Source organism: Notothenia rossii, assembly GCF_949606895.1.
Source record: "Notothenia rossii genome assembly, contig: scaffold_62, whole genome shotgun sequence".
NCBI classification, from domain to species: Eukaryota; Metazoa; Chordata; class Actinopteri; order Perciformes; family Nototheniidae; genus Notothenia; species Notothenia rossii.
The window spans coordinates 315,462-334,353 of record NW_027639587.1 but is presented as its reverse complement, the minus strand read 5'-3'; the positions used below and the strand labels follow the sequence as shown (position 1 = coordinate 334,353).

General features: G+C 41.5%; 1 protein-coding gene and 1 long non-coding RNA gene across 3 annotated transcripts in view; both read left to right on the top strand.

Moving 5' to 3' along the window:
- The window catches only part of LOC307027634, a 50,737-nt gene that overhangs the window by 14,058 nt on the left and 17,787 nt on the right, over nt 1–18,892 (top strand). The window contains exon 3 of one of the 2 annotated variants that reach the window (XR_013804700.1): nt 2,552–2,621. The exons of the other annotated variant lie outside the window; for it this stretch is intronic. This is a non-coding gene — a long non-coding RNA (uncharacterized lncRNA). Of the gene's footprint in view, nt 1–2,551; nt 2,622–18,892 lie in introns of those variants that run through there. 2 annotated transcript variants of the gene reach the window in all.
- On the top strand, nt 4,010–8,030 carry LOC307027643 (uncharacterized protein; the record flags this gene model as incomplete). The annotated part of the gene is made up of 5 exons (XM_079695922.1): nt 4,010–4,340; nt 4,956–5,121; nt 5,394–5,671; nt 5,795–6,129; nt 6,265–8,030. 5 exons carry the CDS (start codon nt 4,010–4,012, stop codon nt 7,072–7,074), a joined length of 1,920 nt encoding a protein of 639 aa, XP_079552048.1. The 3' UTR covers nt 7,075–8,030.

Genomic DNA, 18,892 nt, shown 5'->3' with positions numbered 1-18,892 from the left:
TGAAGAATTGAGTAAATGAGGAAAAACTGATGATTCAAATGTTGTAGTACAAGTAGTAATGTAGTAGGTGCATAAATGACTATTGCAACAAATGTGTTAATTTTCTTCATTATAAGTCGATTTTTATTTTGGACGAATGCTCCGGGCCAGTGGTTACAATGGTGGGGCCAGTGATAATACAATTCCACCGGCCCGGAGGGCCAGTGGCATTTTACCCTTAATGTCTACCCCTGGCAATGTTGCATTCACATGTCCATAAATATATTTTTTACCACTGTTAAAGAGCTAAAGATAAAAGAGAATTTAGTCATAATTATTGGTCCTGAAATTTGAGTGTATTCATTGTAAATGTACAAGCTTCATTTTAAAGATGGCTCGATTCAGACGAGTGAAGGCGGGAGCTGTGTGATTGTATGTCTTCACTTCTCTCACTCACTATTTCCCTTTTTTAAGGGTACAACACCATGTCTCAATGACTCACAAAGTCAGGCTTTCAAAAAGAAAAGAAAGGAGAGAAAGAAAAGAGAGAGGGACTAAAGAGAGAGGGACTAAAGGAAGACAGTATGTCACCCAGTATTTCAAGAGAAAAGGTGAGTGTGGTCCATGAGTGGTGGAAATTAGTCTGTTAGCTAAGCGTAGTCCATTGTAAATAATATTTTTTATGTTATTTTTTTTACGAAGCTGACATTAAGTCATGTTAATGTCTATATAGAAAATGCAGAGTTTTTTAATTTCACTTTGAAGGAGGTGAGCAGCATTGCTCTGGCTAACTTTGTGGTCATTGAAGCTAGCTGCTGTATACCTTGTGGTACTGCTGAATCTGACCGTTTGTCATGTTATTAGCAGCTAAGCTAGGCACTGTTGCATTCACATGTCCATACATATGTTTTTTACCACTGTTAAAGAGCTAAAGATAAAGGAGAATTTAGTCATAATTATTGGTCCTGAAATTTGAGTGTATTCATTGTAAATGTAAAAGCTTCATTTTAAAGATGGCTCGATTCAGACGAGTGAAGGCGGGAGCTGTGTGATTGTATGTCTTCACTTCTCTCACTCACTATTTCCCTTTTTAAGGGTACAACCCCATGTCTCAATGACTCACAAAGTCAGGCTTTCAAAAAGAAAAGAAAGGAGAGAAAGAAAAGAGAGAGGGACGAAAGGAAGACAGTATGTCACCCAGTATTTCAAGAGAAAAGGTGAGTGTGGTCCATGAGTGGTGGAAATTAGTCTGTTAGCTAAGCGTAGTCCATTGTAAATAATATTTTTTATGTTATTTTATTTTAATTCAAGGTAATGAGCAGTATTATCCAGAGGCAGTTGAGGAGGAGAGCCTCCCCTTAGAGTTGACTTCCCTCAAAACATCCACAACAGACCGTTCTTCTACCGAGGTAATTCAGTAATATAGAGCTGTCTCCACAATCTTTCACTATGTAGTCCCCATACCAAGACAGGAACTTTCTTTTCGATCTATTTTTCTGATACAGCTTTAATCCCGTTTCTAATTGGGTGATTTTGGAACGATCTGACAGAGGAAACTGAATTGGTTTCATATTTTTAGACTAGCCTTGGTGGGACTTGTTACAGAAACCTGTCACACACACTTGTTTCTAGTCTTGTCCTCATGGGGCCCTCCCGTTTGGTTTGAACTTGAAGTCATTTAAAAATATTTTGGCAATACCTTTTAAGTGTCTAAACTCAAGTTGTTGTAGGCATATGTTTATACTATTTGAGCATAAGCATGTTTCAAACAGTGATCGTTTACCTTAGCCTTGATGGGACTTGTTACAGAAACCTGTCACACACACACTTTTTTCCAGTCTTGTCCTCATGGGGCCCTCCCGTTTGGTTTTAACTTGAAGTCATTTAAATATATTTTGGCAATACCTTTTAAGTGTCTAAACTCAAGTTGTTGTAGGCATATGTGTATACTATTTGAGCATAAGCATGTTTCAAACGGTGATCGTTTACCTTAGCCTTGATGGGACTTGTTACAGAAACCTGTCACACACACTTTTTTCCAGTCTTGTCCTCATGGGCCCCTCCCGTTTGGTTTTAACTTGAAGTCATTTAAATATATTTTGGCAATACCTTTTAAGTGTCTAAACTCAAGTTGTTGTAGGCATATGTTTATACTATTTGAGCATAAGCATGTTTCAAACGGTGATCGTTTACCTTAGCCTTGATGGGACTTGTTACAGAAACCTGTCACACACACTTTTTTCCAGTCTTGTCCTCATGGGGCCCTCCCGTTTGATTTTAACTTGAAGTCATTTAAATATATTTTGGCAATACCTTTTAAGTGTCTAAACTCAAGTTGTTGTGGGCATCATTCTACACCCTCTGAGCCGGTGCATGTTTGAAAGGGGTCATTTTAATGCAAACCATTTATGATATGTTAAGACCACAGTAATGAATAATGCCAGGACTTTGCTTTGATCCAAATCTAGTTTCAGAAACAGTTTTTGATTTAGCTAACTGTCGTAACTCATGAATATCTCAACATAAATGTTTACTATCTTCTTAGTGCATTCTTGTTTTATTTAAATTCCAGGTGACGAATGAGCAGTATTATCCAGAGGCAGTTGAGGAGGAGAGCCTCCCCTTAGAGTTGACTTCCCTCGAAACATCCACAACAGACCGTTCTTCTACCGAGGTAATTCAGTAATATAGAGCTGTCTCCACAATCTTTCACTATGTAGTCCCCATACCAAGACAGGAACTTTCTTTTCGATCTCTTTTTCTGATACAGCTTTAATCCCGTTTCTAATTGGGTGATTTGGAACGATCTGACAGAGGAAACTGAATTGGTTTCATATTTTTAGACTAGCCTTGGTGGGACTTGTTACAGAAACCTGTCACACACACTTTTTTCTAATCTTGTCCTCATGGGACCCTCCCGTTTAGTTTTAACTTGAAGTCATTTAAAAGTATTTTGGCAATACCTTTTAAGTGTCTAAACTGAAGTTGTTGTAGGCATATGTTTATACTATTTGAGCATAAGCATGTTTCAAACGGTGATCTTTTACCTTAGCCTTGATGGGACTTGTTACAGAAACCTGTCACACACACTTTTTTCCAGTCTTGTCCTCATGGGGCCCTCCCGTTTGGTTTTAACTTGAAGTCATTTAAATATATTTTGGCAATACCTTTTAAGTGTCTAAACTCAAGTTGTTGTAGGCATATGTTTATACTATTTGAGCATAAGCATGTTTGAAAGGGGTCATTTTAATGCAATCCATTTATGATATGTTAAGACCACAGTAATGAGTAATGCCAGGACTTTGCTTTGATCCAAATCTAGTTTCAGAAACTGTTTTTGATTTAGCTAACTGTGGTAACTCATGAATATCTCAACATAAATGTGACCCGCTCTATCGAAATCAGTCGGAAGTCGCAACGGCTCATTTCAAAATAAACGTGGATTTGAGTAAAAAACTAGTTTTTCGGGGTTTTGGTGTTTTGTTTGATTTCAAATAAACAACGTCTTGGCTTTCAGAATCTGAAACTTTTATTTCCAAAATCAAACGATAAATACATGTTTGAAGCTTGTAATGGGAAGATGACAGCTCTCACGCTGCTCTTCCGCAGCGCTGCCCCCCCTCCCTCCGGCTGACATTATGAATGAAAAGCGTATAGTAATCATAAATAACACGGCAGAGTCCGTGATAGTTTATTTTCATCTGATTTCAAATAAACAAAGTCTTGGCTTTCAGAATCTTAAACTTGTTTTGCCAAATTCAGATGATAAATACAACTTTGAAGCTTGTAAAGGCATCATTACGAGCGGAGAACGGAGTAACGTAACGTCACAGCTGGCATAACAACAGCCGGTGTTTCTTGTGAGGGTTTTCCCCGGGAAACCAACACAATACACACAAACGCAAAATACACAAACACACACACACACACACACTATATAAACCAACATTATTCCTCGCGACCTTCACCCAGTAAAACGAAAATATTTTTCCTCCGTACTTTGACAATTTATTAGCCGCTAATCAGATCGATGGATTCCAGAGAAGATCAAATCGCAAGACTGTTGAACTCCAACATTGTGAGAGGGACAGCCTCTGATGAGCAATGGGTTCAGCTGATCACTGATTACTTTTTGACGGCACCGGTTGAAGTTTCCCCGTTATCCGGCTCCGATTTAGAGTCAGACAGCCCTGACACTGACAGCAGCCCTCAGACCACGGATGCTGAAGAGGATGAGGACACCACAGAGGAACAACCACTGCTGAACGACCCGGTGGCTGAGACACTTCAGTCCGTACGGCATTATGTGAGCGAGGACAGCGCTCAAGAGATTGAGAGGGCCCGTGACTACAGGTGTAGCTGTACATTTAATGATGGAGTTCCCTGTTACACCCGTTACACCCCTGAGGAGATGGTCAAGAGATGAGACCAAATGAATGAAATGACTAATGGTAAGTAACGTTATAACTTTATATTATTTAAATACCTTTGACTGTGGTAACGATGTGTGTGTGAGTATGGGTTAGTGTTAAAAACATAACAACAATTAAAATAATGCTCACATAACCACCTACAACTTAAAGTTGGCTAATACTCATTGAAAAATTATTGTGGTGAACATTTTCATAAATGTTTCAACACTACATTTTATCCACATGGGGAGACATATTTTTTTGGCTACCCCTTAAATCACATGTGGCCCCAGCCTAATTATCTAAAGATGTGCAGAGATAGGCAGCTACAAATGTATTATCTCATGTGAGAGCAGTTTACTCTGGAGTCACTGCCAGACTAGCCTGTACTTATTATTACCCTTTATAATAGATAGAATATGTGTGTATGGGAGTGTGTTTAACATAATACTATAGGCAATGTGTGGGGGGTGGGCCTGTGTGTTCTGTTACACGTTAAAGATTTAAGTTGTGTGTGATGAGTGATTGACACAACACATTATGCAATGTTATATGATTTTCCAGGTGAAAAGCATTTGGTGCTACTTGGAAAGATAAGCTCCAACATAAACCTCTCCAAAGAGACCGCTTGTGCAAAGAGAGGACACCAAAAGGAGCGGAAAAAGCAGAGAACGTCCTATTTCTTAGATGGGCACAAAATCTGCCGGGAGACTTTCAAGTTTCTACATGGGTGAGTTTGATTTTGAAAAGGCTACTTCACTTTTGGTAGTGTTACTATTTTCAAATGAAGTGGTAATAAGCCATGCATGAGTTGAACTGAGTTTGACAATAACTGAATAGAAGCAGAATTTACAGCAATAGTAATACATAAATAAATAAATATATATATATATACATGCTTTTACATAATGAAAAAATACAACGACAATGTATATACTACAATGCATACATTAAAGAAAGCCATAAAAAACAATCAAAGACTGATGTTTTAAACCATTCCAGAATTTCTCAAGACAAGCTGACAGGTATCATCAAGTTCTTCAAGGAACATGGCTTGGCCTCAAGGATAAGACGTGGTGGTCGTGTGGTGACCAAAAGGGTGTTGTCCTTTGAAGACATCCAGCGAATTGTACGGTTCATTACCAACTTTGCAGATGTCTTTGCCATGCCACTTCCTGGACGGATTCCAGGGTTTAAGAGGACGGACATCAGTGTTCTACCAACAACTGAGACCAAGTCCTCTGTGTGGCGGAAATACAAGGTTCAGATGCAGGAGAAGGGTGTGTATTTTCTTATATTTTAATCTTGTTTTTTTTGGGGGTTTTTTACACGAGGAAACCTCAATGGAAAACTAATGATGAGTAATCTAACAATGCTATCTTTGTCTTTAATCACCTTTCCAGGTCACCGTGCTGCTGGCAACAGCACATTTAGGAAGCTGTGGAAGGAGCTGACTCCCAGTGTCATTATTGGGAGGCCGATGACAGACCTATGTTGGTTCTGTCAGAAAAACAACATTGCCATCTACCGCAGCTCCAACTTTCCCGACTGTGTCAAGTCAGCGAAGCTCAGGAAGCAGGAAGAACACCTCCGCACCGTGGGGGTGGAGCGTCAGGCTTACCAGGAGATGGTCGCCAGCTGTAAAGAAACAGCTAGAGAGCTGGGTGTCAAATTAGGACCCAACCAACCCTGTAGCAGAGACATCACCATCCACTACAGCTTTGACTATGCACAGCAGGTGAGGTGTGTGAATGTGATGAATGCTGTGATAATCCAGAATGTTTGGAATGTAACAATATGAATATTCACACATTTTTAGAATTAGAGTATAGATCACTCATTAGTTAATTCATCTGTTGGTCTGGTGTTACAGGTTCACTACCCCAGTGACCCTCTCCAGCCCGGGCCCATTTACTTTATGGTTCCCAGGAAGTGTGGACTGTTTGGTGTCTGCTGTGAAGGTGTTCCTCAGCAGGTAAACTACCTCATAGATGAGGCTCATTGCAGCAGCAAGGGTTCCAATGCTGTCATTGCCTACCTCCACCACTTCTTCTCTCAGTATGGGCTTGGGGAGAAACATGTTCACCTGCACTGTGACAACTGCTCTGGTCAGAACAAAAACAGATACCTCCTCTGGTACCTTGCTTGGCGGTGCATGGTGGGACTCCATGAAGATATCTCCCTCAACTTTCTTATTGCTGGCCACACCAAATTTGCACCTGACTGGTGCTTTGGCCTGTTTAAGCAGCAGTTCCGCCGCACACCAGTGTCCTGCCTGAAGGACATCAGCCAGGCTGTCAGGTCCAGTACCGTCACTGGAGTCAACATCCCCCAGCTGGTTGGCAATGAGTCAGGGGAGACCTTCGTCAAAACAGACGACTGGCACAACTTCCTTGCCCCCAGCTTCAGACCGCTTCCAGGTATCAAGAGGTACCATCACCTACGCTTCACCAGTGCCGAGCCTGGAGTGGTCTACGCCAAGGAGTTTGAACGTAAAGAAGAAGAATCATTCAAGCTGCTATGCACAGGGTGCTTTACTGACCAGGAGGCACGTCCCACTGAACTGACTCCCCCTGGGCTTGATGAAAAACGGCAGTGGTATCTTTTTGAGAAGATCAGAGAGTTCTGCACTGAGGAAACCAAAGACATCACCTGCCCCAAACCCTTAACACCTCATCTTTAATGAGTGAGAGTGCATAATACATCAACACTATGTCATTCTTCTATAAATGCTGTAAATATATATTTCAAATTGGTTTTAAGTACTGTTAGCTACTCTGTTGATTGTTTGCTATTTTTATATTGTGTAGTATATTTATCTGTTCTGTTGCTTGCTTCTTTCTCTAAATTAGCTTTTGTGCCAAATGATTCTAATGTTGTTAGAGGTTAACATGCAATCAGTTCATTTAAGTATTTATTCATAGTGTTTTTCATAAAAATTGTATATTGATGATTCTGCACGTGGGTATGGGTGTGCACGTGAGTACGGGCGTGCACGTGAGTACGGGCGTGCATGTGGTCTGGGTGTGCACATGGCCATGTACATGGGAATAGATGTGTGCGCATAAGCATGTGCTCAAACATGACCAAAATACATACATAAATTGATGAACGTGCACGTGAGTTCGGGAGTGTACGGGAGTGCACGTTGGTACGGCGTGCATGTGTATGTGAGTGCCTTTGTTCCATGTATTGATGTATGAAAGTGACAACAAGAGAACAGTATATTGTGTGTGTGTGTGTGTGTGTGTGTGTGTGTGTGTGTGTGTGTGTGTGTGTGTGTGTGTGTGTGTGTGTGTGTGTGTGTGTGTGTGTGTGTGTGTGTGTGTGTGTGTGTGTGTGTGTGTGTGTGTGTGTGTGTGTGTGTGTGTGTGTGTGTGTTTTTGTGCAAACAGCTCTAGATGAATTCGTTTTATGGTATGGTTCATTTGAATAAATACCTAAGAAAGTAATGCAAACTTTGAAGGCCTTTTTCTCAAAATCATGGTTCGATGACATTCATTATGTAAAGTGACGTATTTTGCTTAATATTTGGAGGACAAAAACAATATTGATATCATTAGAAAGCTAAGAATCTCATCTTTCCAACAGTGTATCAAACTCAAAATGTGTTTCAGGGTCAATGTGACTGAAAATGATAGAGCAGGTCACAAATGTTTACTATCTTCTTAGTGCATTCTTGTTTTATTTAAATTCCAGGTGACAAATGAGCAGTATTATCCAGAGGCAGTTGAGGAGGAGAGCCTCCCCTTAGAGTTGACTTCCCTCGAAACATCCACAACAGACCGTTCTTCTACCGAGGTAATTCAGTAATATAGAGCTGTCTCCACAATCTTTCACTATGTAGTCCCCATACCAAGACATGAACTTTCTTTTCGATCTCTTTTTCTGATACAGCTTTAATCCCGTTTCTAGGAACGATCTGACAGAGGAAACTGAAAGTTGTTGTAGGCATATGTTTATACTATTTGAGCATAAGCATGTTTCAAACGGTGATCGTTTACCTTAGCCTTGATGGGACTTGTTACAGAAACCTGTCACACACACTTTTTTCCAGTCTTGTCCTCATGGGGCCCTCCCGTTTGGTTTTAACTTGAAGTCATTTAAATATATTTTGGCAATACCTTTTAAGTGTCTAAACTCAAGTTGTTGTGGGCATCATTCTACACCCTCTGAGCCGGTGCATGTTTGAAAGGGGTCATTTTAATGCAAACCATTTATGATATGTTAAGACCACAGTAATGAATAATGCCAGGACTTTGCTTTGATCCAAATCTAGTTTCAGAAACAGTTTTTGATTTAGCTAACTGTGGTAACTCATGAATATCTCAACATAAATGTTTACTATCTTCTTAGTGCATTCTTGTTTTATTTAAATTCCAGGTGACGAATGAGCAGTATTATCCAGAGGCAGTTGAGGAGGAGAGCCTCCCCTTAGAGTTGACTTCCCTCGAAACATCCACAACAGACCGTTCTTCTACCGAGGTAATTCAGTAATATAGAGCTGTCTCCACAATCTTTCACTATGTAGTCCCCATACCAAGACAGGAACTTTCTTTTCGATCTCTTTTTCTGATACAGCTTTAATCCCGTTTCTAATTGGGTGATTTGGAACGATCTGACAGAGGAAACTGAAAGTTGTTGTAGGCATATGTTTATACTATTTGAGCATAAGCATGTTTCAAACGGTGATCGTTTACCTTAGCCTTGATGGGACTTGTTACAGAAACCTGTCACACACACTTTTTTCCAGTCTTGTCCTCATGGGGCCCTCCCGTTTGGTTTTAACTTGAAGTCATTTAAATATATTTTGGCAATACCTTTTAAGTGTCTAAACTCAAGTTGTTGTGGGCATCATTCTACACCCTCTGAGCCGGTGCATGTTTGAAAGGGGTCATTTTAATGCAAACCATTTATGATATGTTAAGACCACAGTAATGAATAATGCCATGACTTTGCTTTGATCCAAATCTAGTTTCAGAAACAGTTTTTGATTTAGCTAACTGTGGTAACTCATGAATATCTCAACATAAATGTTTACTATCTTCTTAGTGCATTCTTGTTTTATTTAAATTCCAGGTGAAGAATGAGCAGTATTATCCAGAGGCAGTTGAGGAGGAGAGCCTCCCCTTAGAGTTGACTTCCCTCGAAACATCCACAACAGACCGTTCTTCTACCGAGGTAATTCAGTAATATAGAGCTGTCTCCACAATCTTTCACTATGTAGTCCCCATACCAAGACAGGAACTTTCTTTTCGATCTCTTTTTCTGATACAGCTTTAATCCCGTTTCTAATTGGGTGATTTGGAACAATCTGACAGAGGAAACTGAATTGGTTTCATATTTTAGACTAGCCTTGGTGGGACTTGTTACAGAAACCTGTCACACACACTTTTTTCTAGTCTTGTCCTCATGGGACCCTCCCGTTTAGTTTTAACTTGAAGTCATTTAAAAGTATTTTGGCAATACCTTTTAAGTGTCTAAACTCAAGTTGTTGTAGGCATATGTTTATACTATTTGAGCATAAGCATGTTTCAAACGGTGATCGTTTACCTTAGCCTTGATGGGACTTGTTACAGAAACCTCTCACACACACTTTTTTCCAGTCTTGTCCTCATGGGGCCCTCCCGTTTGGTTTTAACTTGAAGTCATTTAAATATATTTTGGCAATACCTTTTAAGTGTCTATACTCAAGTTGTTGTAGGCATATGTTTATACTATTTGAGCATAAGCATGTTTCAAACGGTGATCGTTTACCTTAGCCTTGATGGGACTTGTTACAGAAACCTGTCACACACACTTTTTTCCAGTCTTGTCCTCATGGGGCCCTCCCGTTTGGTTTTAACTTGAAGTCATTTAAATATATTTTGGCAATACCTTTTAAGTGTCTAAACTCAAGTTGTTGTAGGCATCATTATACACCCTCTGAGCCGGTGCATGTTTGAAAGGGGTCATTTTAATGCAATCCATTTATGATATGTTAAGACCACAGTAATGAATAATGCCAGGACTTTGCTTTGATCCAAATCTAGTATCAGAAACAGTTTTGGATTTAGCTAACTGTGGTAACTCATGAATATCTCATCATAAATGTTTACTATCTTCTTAGTGCATTCTTGTTTTATTTAAATTCCAGGTGACGAATGAGCAGTATTATCCAGAGGCAGTTGAGGAGGAGAGCCTCCCCTTAGAGTTGACTTCCCTCGAAACATCCACAACAGACCGTTCTTCTACCGAGGTAATTCAGTAATATAGAGCTGTCTCCACAATCTTTCACTATGTAGTCCCCATACCAAGACAGGAACTTTCTTTTCGATCTCTTTTTCTGATACAGCTTTAATCCCGTTTCTAATTGGGTGATTTGGAACGATCTGACAGAGGAAACTGAATTGGTTTCATATTTTTAGACTAGCCTTGGTGGGACTTGTTACAGAAACCTGTCACACACACTTTTTTCTAGTCTTGTCCTCATGGGACCCTCCCGTTTAGTTTTAACTTGAAGTCATTTAAAAGTATTTTGGCAATACCTTTTAAGTGTCTAAACTGAAGTTGTTGTAGGCATATGTTTATACTATTTGAGCATAAGCATGTTTCAAATGGTGATCGTTTACCTTAGCCTTGATGGGACTTGTTACAGAAACCTGTCACACACACTTTTTTCCAGTCTTGTCCTCATGGGGCCCTCCCGTTTGGTTTGAACTTGAAGTCATTTAAATATATTTTGGCAATACCTTTTAAGTGTCTAAACTCAAGTTGTTGTAGGCATATGTTTATACTATTTGAGCATAAGCATGTTTCAAACGGTGATCGTTTACCTTAGCCTTGATGGGACTTGTTACAGAAACCTGTCACACACACTTTTTTCCAGTCTTGTCCTCATGGGGCCCTCCCGTTTGGTTTTAACTTGAAGTCATTTAAATATATGTTGACAATACCTTTTAAGTGTCTAAACTCAAGTTGTTGTAGGCATATGTTTATACTATTTGAGCATAAGCATGTTTGAAAGGGGTCATTTTAATGCAAACCATTTATGATATGTTAAGACCACAGTAATGAATAATGCCAGCACTTTGCTTTGATCCAAATCTAGTTTCAGAAACAGTTTTTGATTTAGCTAACTGTGGTAACTCATGAATATCTCAACATAAATGTTTACTATCTTCTTAGTGCATTCTTGTTTTATTTAAATTCCAGGTGACGAATGAGCAGTATTATCCAGAGGCAGTTGAGGAGGAGAGCCTCCCCTTAGAGTTGACTTCCCTCGAAACATCCACAACAGACCGTTCTTCTACCGAGGTAATTCAGTAATATAGAGCTGTCTCCACAATCTTTCACTATGTAGTCCCCATACCAAGACAGGAACTTTCTTTTCGATCTCTTTTTCTGATACAGCTTTAATCCCGTTTCTAATTGGGTGATTTGGAACGATCTGACAGAGGAAACTGAATTGGTTTCATATTTGTAGACTAGCCTTGGTGGGACTTGTTACAGAAACGTGTCACACACACTTTTTTCTAGTCTTGTCCTCATGGGACCCTCCCGTTTAGTTTTAACTTGAAGTCATTTAAAAGTATTTTGGCAATACCTTTTAAGTGTCTAAACTCAAGTTGTTGTAGGCATATGTTTATACTATTTGAGCATAAGCATGTTTCAAACGGTGATCATTTACCTTAGCCTTGATGGGACTTGTTACAGAAACCTGTCACACACACTTTTTCCAGTCTTGTCCTCATGGGGCCCTCCCGTTTGGTTTTAACTTGAAGTCATTTAAATATATTTTGGCAATACCTTTTAAGTGTCTAAACTCAAGTTGTTGTAGGCATATGTTTATACTATTTGAGCATAAGCATGTTTCAAACGGTGATCGTTTACCTTAGCCTTGATGGGACTTGTTACAGAAACCTGTCACACACACTTTTTTCCAGTCTTGTCCTCATGGGGCCCTCCCGTTTGGTTTGAACTTGAAGTCATTTAAATATATTTTGGCAATACCTTTTAAGTTTCTAAACTCAAGTTGTTGTAGGCATCATTCTACACCCTCTGAGCCGGTGCATGTTTGAAAGGGGTCATTTTAATGCAATCAGTTAGCTCATTGGTTATCCTCAGTTAGCTCATTGGTTAGCCTGGGTTAGCCTCAGTTAGCTCATTGGTTAGCTCAATGGTTAGCCTCAGTTAGCTCAATGGTTAGCCTGGGTTAGCTCATTGGGCTAACTGAGGCTAACCAATGAGCTAACTGATGCTAACCAATGCTAACTGATGCTAACTGATGCTAACTGATGCTAACCAAGCTAACCGAGGCTAACCAATGAGCTAACTGAAGCCAACCAATGAGCTAACCGAGGCTAACCAATGAGCTAACTGATGCTAACCAATGCTAACTGATGCTAACTGATGCTAACCAAGCTAACCGAGGCTAACCAATGAGCTTACTGAGGCTAACCCAGGCTAACCAATGAGCTAACCAAACCGAGGCTAACCAATGAGCTAACTGAAGCTAACCAATGAGCTAACCCAGGCTAACCAATGAGCTAACCGAGGAATGAGCTAACCCAGGCTAACCAATGAGCTAACTGAAGCTAACCAATGAGCTAACCGATGCTAACCAATGAGCTAACTGATGCTAACCAATGAGCTAACTGAAGCTAACCAATGAAGCTAACCAAGGCTAACCACTGAGCTAACCGAGGCTAACCAATGAGCTAACTGATGCTAACCACTGAGCTAACTGAGGCTAACCAATGAGCTAACTGATGCTAACCAATGAGCTAACTGATGCTAACCAATGAGCTAACTGAAGCTAACCAATGAAGCTAACCAAGGCTAACCACTGAGCTAACCGAGGCTAACCAATGAGCTAACTGATGCTAACCACTGAGCTAACTGAGGCTAACCAATGAGCTAACTGATGCTAACCAATGCTAACTGATGCTAACTGATTCTAACCAAACTAACCGAGGCTAACCAATGAGCTAACTGAAGCTAACCAATGAGCTAACCGAGGCTAACCAATGAGCTAACCCAGGCTAACCACTGAGCTAACCGAGGCTAACCAATGAGCTAACTGATGCTAACCAATGAGCTAACTGAGGCTAACCAATGAGCTAACTGATGCTAACCAATGAGCTAACCCAGGCTAACCACTGAGCTAACCGAGGCTAACCAATGAGCTAACTGATGCTAACCAATGAGCTAACTGAGGCTAACCAATGAGCTAACACAGGCTAACCAATGAGCTAACCGAGGCTGACCAATGAGCTAACTGAAGCTAACCAATGAGCTAACTGAGGCTAACCAATGAGCTAACTGAGGCTAACCAATTAAGCTAACCAATGCTAACCAATGAGGCTAACCAATGAGCTAACTCATGCTAACCAATGAGCTAACCCAGGCTAACCAATGAGGCTAACCAATGAGCTAACCGAAGCTAACCAATAAGCTAACCGAGGCTAACCAATGAGCTAACTGAAGCTAACCAATGAGCTAACTGAAGCTAACCAATGAGCTAACTGAGGCTAACCAATGAGCTAACTGAGGCTAACCAATGAGCTAACACAGGCTAACCAATGAGCTAACCGAGGCTAACCAATGAGCTAACTGAAGCTAACCAATGAGCTAACTGAAGCTAACCAATGAGCTAACCGAGGCTGACCAATGAGCTAACTGATGCTAACCAATGCTAACTGATGCTAACTGATGCTAACTGATGCTAACCAAGCTAACCGAGGCTAACCAATGAGCTAACTGAAGCCAACCAATGAGCTAACCGAGGCTAACCAATGAGCTAACTGATGCTAACCAATGCTAACTGATGCTAACTGATGCTAACCAAGCTAACCGAGGCTAACCAATGAGCTTACTGAGGCTAACCCAGGCTAACCAATGAGCTAACCAAACCGAGGCTAACCAATGAGCTAACTGAAGCTAACCAATGAGCTAACCCAGGCTAACCAATGAGCTAACCGAGGAATGAGCTAACCCAGGCTAACCAATGAGCTAACTGAAGCTAACCAATGAGCTAACCGATGCTAACCAATGAGCTAACTGATGCTAACCAATGAGCTAACTGAAGCTAACCAATGAAGCTAACCAAGGCTAACCACTGAGCTAACCGAGGCTAACCAATGAGCTAACTGATGCTAACCACTGAGCTAACTGAGGCTAACCAATGAGCTAACTGATGCTAACCAATGAGCTAACTGATGCTAACCAATGAGCTAACTGAAGCTAACCAATGAAGCTAACCAAGGCTAACCACTGAGCTAACCGAGGCTAACCAATGAGCTAACTGATGCTAACCACTGAGCTAACTGAGGCTAACCAATGAGCTAACTGATGCTAACCAATGCTAACTGATGCTAACTGATTCTAACCAAACTAACCGAGGCTAACCAATGAGCTAACTGAAGCTAACCAATGAGCTAACCGAGGCTAACCAATGAGCTAACCCAGGCTAACCACTGAGCTAACCGAGGCTAACCAATGAGCTAACTGATGCTAACCAATGAGCTAACTGAGGCTAACCAATGAGCTAACTGATGCTAACCAATGAGCTAACCCAGGCTAACCACTGAGCTAACCGAGGCTAACCAATGAGCTAACTGATGCTAACCAATGAGCTAACTGAGGCTAACCAATGAGCTAACACAGGCTAACCAATGAGCTAACCGAGGCTGACCAATGAGCTAACTGAAGCTAACCAATGAGCTAACTGAGGCTAACCAATGAGCTAACTGAGGCTAACCAATTAAGCTAACCAATGCTAACCAATGAGGCTAACCAATGAGCTAACTCATGCTAACCAATGAGCTAACCCAGGCTAACCAATGAGGCTAACCAATGAGCTAACCGAAGCTAACCAATAAGCTAACCGAGGCTAACCAATGAGCTAACTGAAGCTAACCAATGAGCTAACTGAAGCTAACCAATGAGCTAACTGAGGCTAACCAATGAGCTAACTGAGGCTAACCAATGAGCTAACACAGGCTAACCAATGAGCTAACCGAGGCTAACCAATGAGCTAACTGAAGCTAACCAATGAGCTAACTGAAGCTAACCAATGAGCTAACCGAGGCTGACCAATGAGCTAACGGATGCTAACCAATGAGCTAACTGATGCTAACCAATGAGCTAACTGAAGCTAACCAATGAAGCTAACCAAGGCTAACCACTGAGCTAACCGAGGCTAACCAATGAGCTAACTGATGCTAACCACTGAGCTAACTGAGGCTAACCAATGAGCTAACTGATGCTAACCAATGCTAACTGATGCTAACTGATTCTAACCAAACTAACCGAGGCTAACCAATGAGCTAACTGAAGCTAACCAATGAGCTAACCGAGGCTAACCAATGAGCTAACCCAGGCTAACCACTGAGCTAACCGAGGCTAACCAATGAGCTAACTGATGCTAACCAATGAGCTAACTGAGGCTAACCAATGAGCTAACTGATGCTAACCAATGAGCTAACCCAGGCTAACCACTGAGCTAACCGAGGCTAACCAATGAGCTAACTGATGCTAACCAATGAGCTAACTGAGGCTAACCAATGAGCTAACACAGGCTAACCAATGAGCTAACCGAGGCTGACCAATGAGCTAACTGAAGCTAACCAATGAGCTAACTGAGGCTAACCAATGAGCTAACTGAGGCTAACCAATTAAGCTAACCAATGCTAACCAATGAGGCTAACCAATGAGCTAACTCATGCTAACCAATGAGCTAACCCAGGCTAACCAATGAGGCTAACCAATGAGCTAACCGAAGCTAACCAATAAGCTAACCGAGGCTAACCAATGAGCTAACTGAAGCTAACCAATGAGCTAACTGAAGCTAACCAATGAGCTAACTGAGGCTAACCAATGAGCTAACTGAGGCTAACCAATGAGCTAACACAGGCTAACCAATGAGCTAACCGAGGCTAACCAATGAGCTAACTGAAGCTAACCAATGAGCTAACTGAAGCTAACCAATGAGCTAACCGAGGCTGACCAATGAGCTAACGGATGCTAACCAATGAGCTAACTGATGCTAACCAATGAGCTAACTGAGGCTAACCAATGAGCTAACTGATGCTAACCAATGAGCTAACACAGGCTAACCAATGAGCTAACCGAGGCTAACCAATGAGCTAACTGAAGCTAACTGATGCTAACTGATGCTAACTGATGCTAACTGATGCTAACCAAGCTAACCGAGGCTAACCAATGAGCTAACTGATGCTAACCAATGAGCTAACTGAGGCTAACCAATGAGCTAACTGATGCTAACCAATGAGCTAACCCAGGCTAACCACTGAGCTAACCGAGGCTAACCAATGAGCTAACTGATGCTAACCAATGAGCTAACTGAGGCTAACCAATGAGCTAACTGAGGCTAACCAATGAGCTAACACAGGCTAACCAATGAGCTAACCGATGCTAACCAATGAGCTAACTGAAGCTAACCAATGAGCTAACCGAGGCTGACCAATGACCTAACTGAAGCTAACCAATGAGCTAACTGAGGCTAACCAATGAGCTAACTGAGGCTAACCAATTAAGCTAACCAATGCTAACCAATGAGGCTAACCAATGAGCTAACTGATGCTAACCCAGGCTAACCAATGAGGCTAACCAATGAGCTAACCGAAGCTAACCAATAAGCTAACCGAGGCTAACCAATGAGCTAACTGAAGCTAACCAATGAGCTAACTGAAGCTAACCAATGAGCTAACTGAGGCTAACCAATGAGCTAACTGAGGCTAACCAATGAGCTAACACAGGCTAACCAATGAGCTAACCGAGGCTAACCAATGAGCTAACTGAAGCTAACCAATGAGCTAACTGAAGCTAACCAATGAGCTAACCGAGGCTGACCAATGAGCTAACTGATGCTAATCAATGAGCTAACTGATGCTAACCAATGAGCTAACTGAGACACATATCCGGGTGGACCTGCTCTACAAATAATCCTCTTGGAACCCTAAGCTCCGCCTACATTTTTGTTCTTCTAAATTAGCATAAGGTTCAAAACAGTGAAATATTCACTTAAATTTCAATTGTATTAACACCTTGTGTGTTGTGTGTGTTGTGTGTGTTGAGGTGTGTGTTGAGGTGTGTGTTGTGTGTGTTGTGTGTGTTGTGTGTGGTGTGTGTATTGAGGTGTGTTTTGTGTGTGTTGTGTGTGTTGTGTGTGTTGTGTGTGTTGAGGTGTGTGTTGTGTGTGTTGAGGTGTGTGTTGTGTGTGTTGTGTGTGTTGTGTGTGTTGTGTGTGTTGTGTGTGTTGAGGTGTGTGTGTTGTGTGTGTTGTGTGTGGAGTGTGTTGAGGTGTGTGAGGTGTGTGTTGTGTGTGTTTAGTGTGTTGTGTGTGTTGAGGTGTCTGTTGTGTGTGTTGTGTGTGTGTTGTGTGTGTTGAGTGTGTTTAGTGTGTGTGTTTAGTGTGTGTGTTGAGGTGTGTGTTGTGTGTGTTGTGTGTGTGTTGAGGTGTGTTTTGTGTGTGTTGTGTGTTGTGTGTTGAGTGTGTTGTGTGTGTGAGGTGTGTGTTGTGTGTGTTGTGTGTGTTGTGTGTGTTGTGTGTTTAGTGTGTTGAGGTGTGTGTTGTGTGTTGTGTGTTGTGTGTGTTGTGTGTGTTTAGTGTGTGTGTTGAGGTGTGTGTTGTGTGTGTGTTGTGTATTTTGTGTGTGTTGTGTGTGTTGTGTGTGTTGTGTGTGTGGTGTGTGTGTTGTGTGTGTTGTGTGTTGTGTGTGTTGTGTGTGTTGAGGTGTGTGTTGTGTGTGTTGAGGTGTGTGTTGTGTGTGTTGAGGTGTGTGTTGAGGTGTGTGTTGTGTGTGTGTTGAGTTGTGTGTTGTGTGTGTTGTGTGTGTTGTGTGTGTGTTGTGTGTGTTGTGTGTGTTTAGTGTGTTGAGGTGTGTGTTGTGTGTGTTGTGTGTGTGTTGAGGTGTGTGTTGTGTGTGTTGTGTGTTGTGTGTTGAGTGTGTTGTGTGTGTGAGGTGTGTGTTGTGTGTGTTGTGTGTGTTGTGTGTGTTGTGTGTTGTGTGTGTTGTGTGCATTTAGTGTGTGTGTTGAGGTGTGTGTTGTGTGTGTTGAGGTGTGTGTTGTGTGTGTGTTGAGGTGTGTGTTGTTTGTGTGGTGGGTGTGTTGTGTGTGTTGTGTGTGTTGTGTGCGTTGAGGTGTGTGTTGTGTGTGTTGAGGTGTGTGTTGTGTGTGTTGTGTGTGTTGAGGTGTGTGTTGTGTGTGTTGAGGTGTATGTTGTGTGTGTTGAGGTGTGTGTTGTGTGTGTGTTGAGGTGTGTGTTGTGTGTGTTGTGGTGTGTGTTGTGTGTGTTGTGTGTTGAGGTGTGTTGTGTGTGTTGAGGTGTGTGTTGTGTGTGTTGTGTTTGTTGTGTGTGTTGTGTGTGTTGTGTGTTGTGAGTTGTGTGTGTTGTGTTTGTTGTGTGTGTTGTGTGTGTTGTGTGTGTTGTGTGTGTTGAGGTGTGTGTTGTGTGTGTGTTGTGTGTGTTGTGTGTGTGTTGTGTGTGTTGTGTG